The sequence below is a fragment of the Apis mellifera genome, linkage group LG6, assembly GCF_003254395.2.
Source record: "Apis mellifera strain DH4 linkage group LG6, Amel_HAv3.1, whole genome shotgun sequence".
NCBI lineage: Eukaryota > Metazoa > Arthropoda > Insecta > Hymenoptera > Apidae > Apis > Apis mellifera.
In genome coordinates, this window is record NC_037643.1 from 5,366,111 (window position 1) to 5,378,439 (window position 12,329).

Consider the following 12,329-nt stretch of genomic DNA (forward strand, 5'->3'; position numbering starts at 1 on the left):
TATCAAATTTTAAAACATAATTGAATGAATTAAGGTATTTATTAATAAATATATTTAATATACTTTTGATAAAGAAATACAATGATCTTAATATATATATATATATATATATATATATATATATATATATATATATATATTACATTATATATTACATTATATAGCTTCTTTAAATGCAAATCTTTTTGGTGTCAGAAATGATGCCAACCAATAGAATACTCTATAATAGACTGGTTAAGGTAAATATTTTTTAATAAAGTATTCCGTGTTAAAATAAATTAAAATAAGTTAAAATAGATTATATATAATAAATTATGTAATAAATGATTATATATCATATATTATATATATATATATGAAAAGGATACACTTTATCTGATATTTCTGTATCTGTTATATATTTTAAAATATATTCTTTATAAAATTTTTCAATTTCTTCATTACATTCATTCCAATCTAACATTTCATGAAATCCATCTTTTCCATATCTTTCATTATAATATGTATAATGTACCTAAAAAATTCTAATTTAATAATTTTATATTTGAAAATACATACAAAGTATTCCAAAAATGTTGGAACATTCTCCTGGAGATTTCTCAGGTAATTTCAAGCAACATTTTTCTTTGCAAAAACTTTCGTTATTGCTTTATTATTAATCAAAAATATTAACCAATCACAGACTACGTAATATAGTCGAGCCACAATAGTATTGGCTATGTATTGCTGATAAAATACAAACAAGTCTAAATAACATATATCGAATAAAAAATATCGATTATAACAAAAATTTTTTATCGATAAAAATTATATCGATTTATATAACAAAGAATAAATAAATAAATAAATATAATATTTAACATATTTTCTTCAAGATATTGTTCGATTTCGGCCAGTGGTACATAATTAATATTATAATTATTACAGTTCATCTAAACTATGCGTTTCGTGATATTTTTTATTAACAATTGATTAATTATGTGAAAGTTATTGCAAAGGAAAAATTATTGAAATTATCTCAGGAATTAATTTACGGATATTTCAACATTTTTTGAGATGTTTTGTATATATGCACATATTAAAACATTAAAATATAAAAATATCTTACAAAATGTAAACTCAGTCCTAAACCTGGTGCAATAGGAATGTCAACTTTTTCTAATGAAAATGCATCTTTGACAAAATCAATTGTTATAATATTTCTACAAATTCCTATTATTAAAGATACCATTTTTCTAATTTGATGTAACATAAAACTTTGTCCTTGCACTTCTAATACTACAAATTCCATATTATTTGCAATAAATGTTTCAATACAGCGAAAATATACTATATAACGTTTGGCTCTTGGATCCATTGGTCTTCTAAAAATATTAAATAATACATATAAAGAAGTAATAAAATACTAATAAAATAACATACTAAAGTTATATCATATAAAATAACTTACATTTTTGATGTAAAATTATGAAAATTATGTGTACCCTCAAATAATTTTAAAATTTCATTTAACTTATCAAGCATATCTGAATTTAATCGAAATTCATTATATGGTTTTCCATCTATCATAGAAAGTTTTTCAAGTCGTTTCTCTTCATCTATTTCTTCTTCTTTGTCCATTTGTAAAAAACTTGGATCTTCTGAAGCCAAAGCAAATGTAGGAAGAACATATCTATATGTTCTAGCATCACATTTATTTTTGCTATTAAAATTTCTTGTTACTCTCTTTATATCAAATACTTTGATATCTTTTGGAAGATGTTTATTTATATCTTCTTTATTTACATGATTAGCTACAAATAATTATGAAATTACTATTTAAGTTTTTTCAAAATTACAATTTAATTATTAAGAAACATGAAACAAATAATATAATACTTACGTAACTGTAAAGAAACAATTTGTCTAACTGCTGATACACCTTTATCTGTACGGGCAGCTCTTTGAAATTTAATTTCTTTTAAGTCTTCAAATTCATTCTTTGTAATAAAATCTGCTTTTAACAAAGCAGATAATAAACTTCCTTCAATAGTTTTTATACCACGATTAATTTGCATACCAGAATAATTTTTACCAAGATAACCTAATACCATTACAAACTTTTTCTTTTTAATATTATTTTTCTTTTCTATTATATCTAACTTTGGTGCTTTTGCTACAATTTCAGAACTTTCATCAATAATTTGTCTTTTATTTGTTTCTTCAACAACATCCTCAATTTGTTTATTGGTTTCTATTGACATATTTTTATAAAAAATATTGTCTAAAATATATACAATTAATATAATGACAGATAAAATTAATTAATAATTAATTAAATAAATAAATTTATAAATTAATAGTAATAATTACAAAAATAGATTTTTATTTATTATTAATATTAAACTTAATATTTACTATTTATAACTTATTGTATTAAATCTTATCTATTTTTTATATCATTATTTATTTAATATATATATATTTTTAACTTTTTTTATAGATATATGCTATGTTAAACATATATAAACACGTTATATGATATATTAAACTTACCGTATTGAAATCTTATAAAACGGAAAAAAATTAAATTATTTTTATTATATCTTGTAATGTAAAACATTTAAATTATTAAAAAATTTTATGAATTTTATAATGTATAAAATCTTTTTAATTGTTGAATGCTTTATAAGTATTATATATATTTTTGAAATATATATATAAAATTATAACCTACAAATAAAACATTTATTTATATAATTATTTGTATTATGTACTATATAAATATATGTTCACAAGTATTATAAATATAATATAATTCATAGGTATTATTATTATTATTATTATTATTAATATTAATTATTGTCTAATTATTATTATTAATAATGTAAAAATAATATATTTATAATTCTTATTTTAATCATATTATATATCATGAAAAAACAGCGTTGCTAATAGCAATGTTAATTTTGGAATTAATAAAATTCCTATGCTCACCATTTTAAATTATAGATGATATCAAACACTCAGATTTTTTGCATAATTGATATTTCAGAATATAACACAAAAAATCCCGATGTCATTTATAATGTCTATTTTATAAATTTCTATTTATTTTGCCTGATACTTTTATCTTATTTTTCTTATTTTTCACTTGTTATCATTTTTTATAAAAAAGATAACAAAATATAAAAAAGAATTTCGAATTCTGATCAAATCATATATGGATTAAAAATATACTTATCAAAGTTTCTTGAACTAGAACCATTTTGTAATTAATTACAAATTCATTAACAATATTGTAAAAAAAATTGCAAAAATTAATTCTTTAAAAATTAAAATAAAAATTTATTGATTTTTATTTTTTCTTAAATTAAATCTATAAAAATTCTGTTCTGATGAAATAATAAAATTATTTTCTCTAAGTCATTTTGACTTACATTTTACAAGCTATGCTATAATTATTAATTGAATATGCATTATTTTTTTAAAACAAAAAATACTTAAATCAATTATTTATCATAAAATGTGATAAAATAAAAGATAAATTATGAATAATATGCATAATATTTTTTTAAAAAACAGTTTTTCAATTTAAATAAATATAAATGATGATATGGAATCATTATTTCAATTATTTTTCAAAATTAATTTATATAATCATTTATAAAATACAACATTTTAAATATATTTATAAAATATTCTATAGATATTTATTCATTTTTTCTAAAAATATTTGCTTTATTTTTTATAAATTGAATTGAAATTTTAATTCCATTTATTATTAATATTGCATTATTATTCTGAATCATAATCAAATATTAAGAATGACATTAAAATGATAAGAAAATTTTAAATTAGGATTCTAACAATAAAATTAGAATAAGTTACTATACTGGACTTTTAACTGTATGAAAATTTCTCAAATATTTTTATTCATAAATTTGAAATAGTTCGTTATATATATAAATAAAATAGAATATACAAATTAAATGTTTTTAATCATCTTAATTCTTTATAAATTATCAAGATTAATGACTTTCGTATATATAAGTATATAGTTATTTTTTAAAGAATAATATATATAGTAAATAAACAAATAATATAAAAAAATTAATTATTTTAAAACATAAAATATAAAATTTTATATTGTAAGATTTATATTATATTTGTAATTGTAACATATATATATATAAACTGTCAAATAACCGTAAATATACTAAATATTAAACACCATAAAGTTTGGATTTAACTATACGCTTCGTTTGAAATTATTATAAATGAAACATATCCATTTGTACATTAAATAATAAATATTTGTTTTTTTATTATAAAATATTTTTTAATAAATTAAATATATAATAGATTTTCTAAAAAAGAATAAAGATAATAAATAAAATATGACAGAAAAATTACGAAGATATGAGAAAATTGATTTTTTAGGGGAAGGACAGGTTAGTGAAAATTTAATTAAATTCCTTTTTAATATTATAAAAATATTTATATTAAATTTCATTTTAGTTTGCAACTGTGTATAAAGCTAAAGATGTCGAAACATCTAAGATTGTTGCTGTGAAAAAGGTTTTTTATTGAAATATATTTGTATATAAATCAAGCATTAGATTTTGAAATATTTTTAATAACAATTTCAGATTAAAGTTGGAAGTCGTGCAGAAGCCAGAGATGGTATAAATAGGACTGCATTACGAGAAATTAAATTATTACAAGAATTAAAACATGATAATGTGATAGGTTTATTAGGTAGAATTATAAATATATGATATCATATATAAGAATTTATATTATGTAATCAATATATCATAATATTAATATTTTAGATGTTTTTGGTCACAAGTCAAATGTTTCTTTAGTATTTGACTTTATGGATACAGATTTAGAAATAATAATAAAAGATAACAACATAGTATTAACAGCTGCAAACATTAAAGCATATATGATTCAAACTTTACAAGGTTTAGATTATTTACATTATAATTGGATACTTCATAGGGATTTAAAACCAAACAATTTACTTGTTAATGCTGAGGGTGTTTTAAAAATTGGTGATTTTGGTTTGGCTAAATTTTTTGGTTCACCTAATCGAATAAATACTCATCAAGTAGTAACAAGATGGTATAGAGCACCTGAATTATTATATGGTGCAAGATTATATGGAACTGGAATTGATATGTGGGCAGTTGGTTGTATATTAGCAGAACTTTTATTACGTGTACCATTTTTACCTGGAGAATCAGATTTGGATCAACTTACTAGAATATTTCAAGTATCATCTTTATTATTTAAATGAAATTATTATTATTATTATTTTGATATATTGATATGTATGATTTTCAGACGTTAGGAACTCCCACTGAAGAAACATGGCCAGGAATGACTGAATTACCAGATTTTATTCAATTTAAACCTTTTCCTGGTACACCATTAAAACATATATTTACTGCAGCTGGTGATGATCTTTTAGATTTAATTGCTAGTTTGTTAAATGTAAATCCTTTGGAAAGGTGTACATGTGATCAAGCTCTCCAAATGCCATACTTTAGCAATAAGCCAGCACCAACTCCTGGACTTAGATTACCTCTTCCTACATCTGTAAAACGTCAACCTGAAGAAAAACCTAGTCTAAAAAGAAAATTATTAGAATCAATGGATGGTGCTTCGCTTGCAAAAAGATTACAATTTTAATTATAAATTTAACTAGAATAGTATAAATTTTTATAAAAAATAACTTGTTGTTATTGTTTTTCTTATTAATTTTAGAATGAATTATTAATATTATATGATAATTTAACATTAAATGAAACAAAGAAATATACATTAATTTAATTTATGTAAATGCATATATAAGTAAACTCAAATCATAAGATATATTAAGTAGATATTTACAGTGTATTATTGTTATAATATGCGATATATAATTAATAATAATTTTGTTACAAAATCATATATATAATTAAAATCAAATAATTTTATAAACATTAATTTTATATATTAAAAATTTATATTACATGTATCGAAATATATTGCTTGTATAAAAAATTAAAATAAAATGGAAATGTTATAGGTTCAAATAATAATACATATATTTGAAAAATACAACATTATGCTGCATTATTTTTATTAACTTAAAAACTAGTAAGAAATGTTTGATACGTGAACAATTTCGTAACTTGTGAGTCAATTTTAATAGCATAAAGAAATAATTTGTTGATAAATAAAAATCATATTTCGCAGCGTTCTCTATAGCAAGATTAATTATTTCTGTTTCATAAGTACAAACATTAGATTTTACCAGATCTTTTTCTATTTGTTTATATTTTTATTCGACGATGTTCTTCTTCGATGATTTTCTTTCTCAAGAAAAGTATAAATAATATTTTTTCAATATTTCTTCTTTATAAATAAAAAGGATATATTTATAATTTTTTTAAATTTTATAATTTTGCATTGCTCATCTGTGATGAATTTGCAAATAGTTTTTTACGAGTACCGCTCACGACTGTTTTTATTAATTTCTAACTATCCGTGCATGATTTTAATATACATGTATCTATTACACACATACAATCTATTCAATACTGATGGGTAACAAAACATAATACAATTTTGTAAAGATGCAAATTGTACATATCTTATATTAATGCATATATTAACATAAGTTGGCTATTTCTGAAATTGATGAGAAAGTGTTTCACATTAAAATTATATTATAAGAATAAAATGAATTTCGTTATTTTAATATATTACATAAAGCTATAACAAAATTTGTTGTACTATACATATAATTACATTGAAAGCATAAATTAAGACGACGTGTGTATTTAAATACTGAAGCAACATTTAATGTTTTTTTTTTACATGTTTTTGTTAGATTTTGATATATAAGTGAATAGTTCTATACATATAAATAAAATGTGATCAATTTTTAAGATGTATTAGAAGATTACCACATTCAATATACAATTAAAAAGTATACATGATATATAAATAATAGAATTAAACATTAACATTACAATAAAATTTTACATAATATATCAGATTTTCAATTTAATTTTTGAAATATTAAAAAAATTATAAATGCATAGATTAAATAAATTGATATTTTCAAACATTAGTAATCTCTTAAAACATCTTAGAATATATAAATGATAAATTCATTTTAACATGTGGTACTGTGGTCCCTCTTACTCAGACTGAACTATAATAATTATATAACATTCTTTATAATAAGTGAATAATTTTGTCTATGAATATATATTAATGTACCAGATTCATGATAATAAGAAAAAACAAAAAATCATTTTTAGTATCATTTTCAATTTAACTGATAACATAAAAATACAAAGATAATTTTGAAAATAAATAAAAATTGAAGTAGTATTATAATATATATTTTATAAGAAAAGAAATAAAATTTTTAAAGAATTTTTAGTAAATTTAATTGTTTGAATGATATATGTACTGATATTTTACTATTTTTACTATTTATACAACACAAACTTCTCTCTTTATGCGAATTATTTACACATAAAAATAATATACTTGGCAAGTATAAGATTTTACTGTACATAATGTATATACTTAAAACAATATTTAAATTTACAAAATTCACATTACACAGAGTGTAGTATAAAAACAGATAATTTGTTTAATACAATTTTTAAAAAATAAATTTTTAGTGTAAATTTGAAGTAATACATTTGTCAAAAATACAAATTAAAATTTTTCTCCATTTATGACAAAGCATTAACAGAATATAATTGAGCGCAACAATTCTAGGAATTGCAGAAAAATAAATTTTAATCATTCAATGTTTTGTTCAATAACCTAATTCATTTAAAGTCACCACCGCTTTCAATGTTATATAATAATGCAATAGACACATACATACTAATTTTCTATCCTGCGTGCATTTTGTAAGGAACATTGTATTCGATAATATTAGTTTCTTTTCATATGTTCTTCTGCATGGCCCTACACAATAATGTGCTGTTATAACTTTTTTTATTTTGGTAGGGCTTAAATTTTATGTAAGATACATCATTTGATATATAAAAGTAGAATATATCAGAAATACATAGGACATAGTATCAAAATATTAAATTAATAATTAATAGTAATTAATAATAAAATTTCTTTATATTTTAAACAAATAAAAATATTATTGAATTAATTTTCACTACTGAAAATCCAAAGAAATAAAAGATATATTTTATATGTAATATTTTTATATTTTTATTTTGCTGTTACGTGCGTTAAATATATTATTGTCTTATGTTAGCATTCCACAGAGAACACGTATTTGAAAAATTGTAATAAAAGATTATTTATTAAATACTATAAAGAAGATTTAACAATTGCACATAGGTAGCAGCAATTATAAGTAATTGCTTTTTCTTTAAATTATACTATGTCCTAAGCAAATAGTTTTAAGCAATAATTGATGCACAGTCTATAGAGCACATGCAGCAGACAATTTGCTCTTGCATTTTGTTTCTAGATGTTTGATTCAGTTTTAAAGTAACATGTAACAACTTATGTAATCAACAATATGTGTTACAACTACTTCATTATAATGCTTAATTTTTTTCTTAATTCCTTACTTTTTTATATTAAGTTAATGTATACCAGAATTTTTAAATAATATTATATATTTTTTAAGTTCAATTTTTTCATTATGTTAAATTGGAAATAATTAATTAATTAATAGAGTAACATATAAATTTAAAAAAAATGCATTCAATTATACATGTACTATACACATAGTACATAACATTTTCTTAAAAATATTAATCACAAAGTTATTTTATATTATTTAAAAATTGTGGTATTTAAATTTTAGGATAAGGATGTTATTTGCAAATGAAAATAAAATTATATCCAGTCAGGAATCTAAAATAAGTAATACATACATTGCAATATAGCTGTCCGTAATAATAATATCACATCTCCAAATACTATTTAACATGAAATGTTATAAAATAAATGTATATACAAACGAATCTAGAGAAAAAATATATGCAGTATATTATCTAGGTAACTGATATGATTTTTCCTTGGGTATGAAGAATATATTAATATATTTTAATATAACACGAATAGTTTAGCGTAATACGCTTTATTTCCAATGTTGAAGATAATTTCATAATTTTGTTTAATAAATATTTGTAAAATTATTTTTCAGTTTTCACTCGTGTTATTATTGAAAAGTTTGAAATTTATTATAGAAAAATTCAATATCTAAATTCTTGTTTGATACTTGTTAATTTAAAAATGTAACTTTCATTTTCAAAGTAAGTTAAAATATTTAACTTACTTAAATTAAAGTGAAGTATATATTATATTCAAAATTATGTATTGAATTTCTGACATACACCAATTGAAGCTTCTTATTTTTCTGTTTTATGACATTTCTGCGTTATATATATGTATATATATATTAAATTTATTTCTAAAAGTAAAAGATAAAAACGCAGCAGTCTCATTAGTCAAATTTTATCTTTCAATTTATAACTTTGGATCGGTTCATAGTACGATATAAGTGGAATTTATATATAAATATTTCTATTTATAAAAAACAAACAAAGAAATTTATATAAAGATAATAATTAAATAATTTAATATTATTGATCTATAATTCACAAAGAGAAGAATTTAATTATGTGTATATTATACGTCGTCGTTTAAACGTAAATGAACAAAATACCATTGCAATGTGAAACACTCTGTGTAGTTTCTTGATTAGGCACAATGTTTGAAAGCAATAAATTTCTATTTTTCCATTTAAATAAAAAAATTCTTTGTGGAACACACTTTCCCAATACAGACTATATCTCCCTAGAATTCATATTAATATTAAAAGTAGAAATACATATTTCATTGCTACTACTGTTTATTTTATTATATCATATATGTATATATATGATATATATATATATATATATATATATATTCAGTAGTCAGTCCAAGGCAAACATTATCCGCAATAATATAATATAATATAGCTACTATTTTCATATTTTTTTAAATTGATCTACCTATATATTACTTTCTTTTAAAAAATGTATACTTAACATTTAATATCATATATATATACATTATATATATATATATGTAATATATATGTAATATATATAATGTATACATATAATATATATATATCTCTTTAAAATATTTACAGTCAATATTATGATACAGTAATTTTAATTGTTTTTTGTATTCATATTTTATAAAGGCAATTATTATCATAACTATAATTCTTATTTAATATATGTATTATGTAAACATGTTTTATGTTTCTTTCTTTCATACTAGGATAGTATTATAATACAATTAAGGATATTACATGATTTTTGACACTTTTACATATGTACATATTGAGTGTCATGATCATATAAATCATAATTTATTTTATTATTGCGTTGTATTCTGATGTCAACTTTTAAATAAAATGTTTTTGTTTAAAAGAATATCTCAACGCATTCTAAGAAATAATTCTTATGAACATGTTATATTAGAAATATGTGCTTAAAAATATTTCAAATATAACGTGCAAAATGACACCAATCATTATTATAGACCTCCTTAAATTAATTAAATTTTTACTACTAACATACTAATATATTATGAAATAACATTGTAAATTGACTAATTTCAATGATCAAATAATTAATATAAACAGTAAGTGAATAATAACAATCCTTATATTATAATAATTTTTCAAATGTTTAACTATTTTTTACCAAAAGTAAAAAAAATCATAAATCAATCTGTGCATTTTTCTTAATATAAACTAATTAAGAATTTTTCAGAGGTCATTATTAATGGCTCCATAAATTTTTTGAATTTTAGATCTTTTTTTATTTCAGACTCTTTATGATATAAACTTAGGCAAATTATAATAAATTATTTGATATACAATTTTTAAACAAGATATGTAAAGATTGGCAAACTTATGAAAAAATTATATAGATTTCGTTAATTGAATATGAATTGAATATTTTATTTGAAATTAAAATTATCAAAAAATTTTTTTAATAATTTGAAAAGACATTATATGTACAATGATTTTTCGACATAAATAAGTTAATACTTTTTTATAGAGAATGATTAATTGATTAATACATTGAAATAAATTGATTAATATATTCAAAATTATATGATTTTATTTAAAATTGAAATTGATGCTGAAATCTTCATTACTAATCACAAAAAAATTGTTTGTACAATATGACATTTTTTGAATCAAACAACTTCTATTAAAAAAATTTTTTTTGATAGTTTTAATTTTTCGTAAAATTCACTTAAACGAAATATTCTATATAATCTTATTTCTATTTAAGAAAAGGTCAATTATAATCTGTCGTTAAACAAATATAAAGAAATATATAAATTTCAAAAGTAACAAAAAAAAAGTATATATATATATATAAATATAGAAATTATACCATTTGTAGTATAAAAATTTTAATATGAGTCTGGAATAATTGATCATATAAAATAATACATCACATTAAAATGATTTTTAATGAAAAAAGAAATAGTACTTTTGTAGACACTAATATGTAAAATTTTTCTTATGCAAACAATTAATACTTTATTGTCATTTGAACTTCAATTACTTAATTTAAGCATTGATACAAAAAATTGAATCTAATAAGTCAGAAGATATTTTTTAACTATTGCAATGTATACAGATACACATAATTTTTGTTTGTGTTCCTTTTTGTTTATAATAAAAACAGAAATGTGAAGCTTTATGGTCTAATATCTTGAATTTAAAAAATATCTTGAAATAAACAATTCACTTGAAAAAATGTTAATGATATTTTTATGTTAATACTACAAAATAATTATTCGAAATTTAGTGATGGAAAGACTTACAATAGAATATCCAAGTTATAGATTAATAGTATCCAATGTGTGCGAATTTTTAGATGCATTATCCTTTGGTGATGTAGTAGCAACATTAACTTGTTTGCTAGTATTGTTCGTAAATGGCATAGCGAATTTAAAATCTGCACCATTTGGTAATTTTCGCATAATTTTGCCCGATGTAATGAGTTTTCCAAAACCTTCTTGATGCGCGAAAGCGTATCCTGAACGAAGAGATCGTCGTGTTCGTCTTGTTGATGGTGTACGAAGTATATCTTGACTTTGGCGAGAGCGAAGTTGTGCCAATCTTTGTTTAAGTCTAACTCTATCAGACAATGTTGGTCTAACATCGATGAAGAAGAATCTCCACGATAATACAGGTATTACTAATATAATACACGAAATGACTGCCGTAAACCAAAATGTTGCTTCAGACATTGCCTAAAATTATATATTAA

The 12,329-nt window shown here is 20.3% G+C and overlaps 3 protein-coding genes across 14 annotated transcripts in view; 1 reads left to right on the forward strand and 2 right to left on the reverse strand.

The window, feature by feature from the left end:
* Positions 1-33: 33 nt before the first annotated feature.
* LOC551700 (tRNA pseudouridine synthase A) lies at positions 34-2,680 on the reverse strand. 2 transcript variants are annotated; one of them, XM_016912864.2, is made up of 6 exons: positions 2,536-2,680; positions 1,883-2,263; positions 1,451-1,793; positions 1,109-1,364; positions 369-514; positions 34-220 (listed from the first exon to the last, which is right to left on the reverse strand). In XM_016912864.2, exons 1-6 carry the CDS (start codon positions 2,600-2,602, stop codon positions 157-159), a joined length of 1,257 nt encoding a protein of 418 aa, XP_016768353.1. In that variant the 5' UTR covers positions 2,603-2,680; the 3' UTR covers positions 34-156. The 2 variants fall into 2 exon arrangements, with proteins under 2 accessions (XP_016768353.1, XP_026297232.1); XM_026441447.1 differs by having other exon boundaries at positions 206-230.
* Positions 2,681-4,219: 1,539 nt separating this feature from the next.
* LOC412339 (cyclin-dependent kinase 7) lies at positions 4,220-6,320 on the forward strand. Its single transcript, XM_026441448.1, has 5 exons — positions 4,220-4,433; positions 4,501-4,560; positions 4,632-4,740; positions 4,818-5,263; positions 5,335-6,320. The coding sequence occupies exons 1-5, from the start codon at positions 4,380-4,382 to the stop codon at positions 5,680-5,682; spliced, it is 1,017 nt and encodes a 338-aa protein (XP_026297233.1). The 5' UTR covers positions 4,220-4,379; the 3' UTR covers positions 5,683-6,320.
* Positions 6,321-11,596: 5,276 nt separating this feature from the next.
* Positions 11,597-12,329, reverse strand: part of LOC413328 (phospholipid-transporting ATPase ID) — a 61,436-nt gene continuing 60,703 nt past the window's right edge. For 8 of the 11 annotated variants that reach the window (XM_016912715.2, XM_016912713.2, XM_016912712.2 and 5 more), the window contains one exon: positions 11,598-12,312. In XM_016912715.2, coding sequence (XP_016768204.2) covers positions 11,896-12,312 — 417 coding nt within the window. In that variant the 3' untranslated portion in view covers positions 11,598-11,895. Of the gene's footprint in view, positions 12,313-12,329 lie in introns of all 11 variants that reach the window. The other 3 variants (XM_016912711.2, XM_016912710.2, XM_006561251.3) reach the window with 2 other exon arrangements.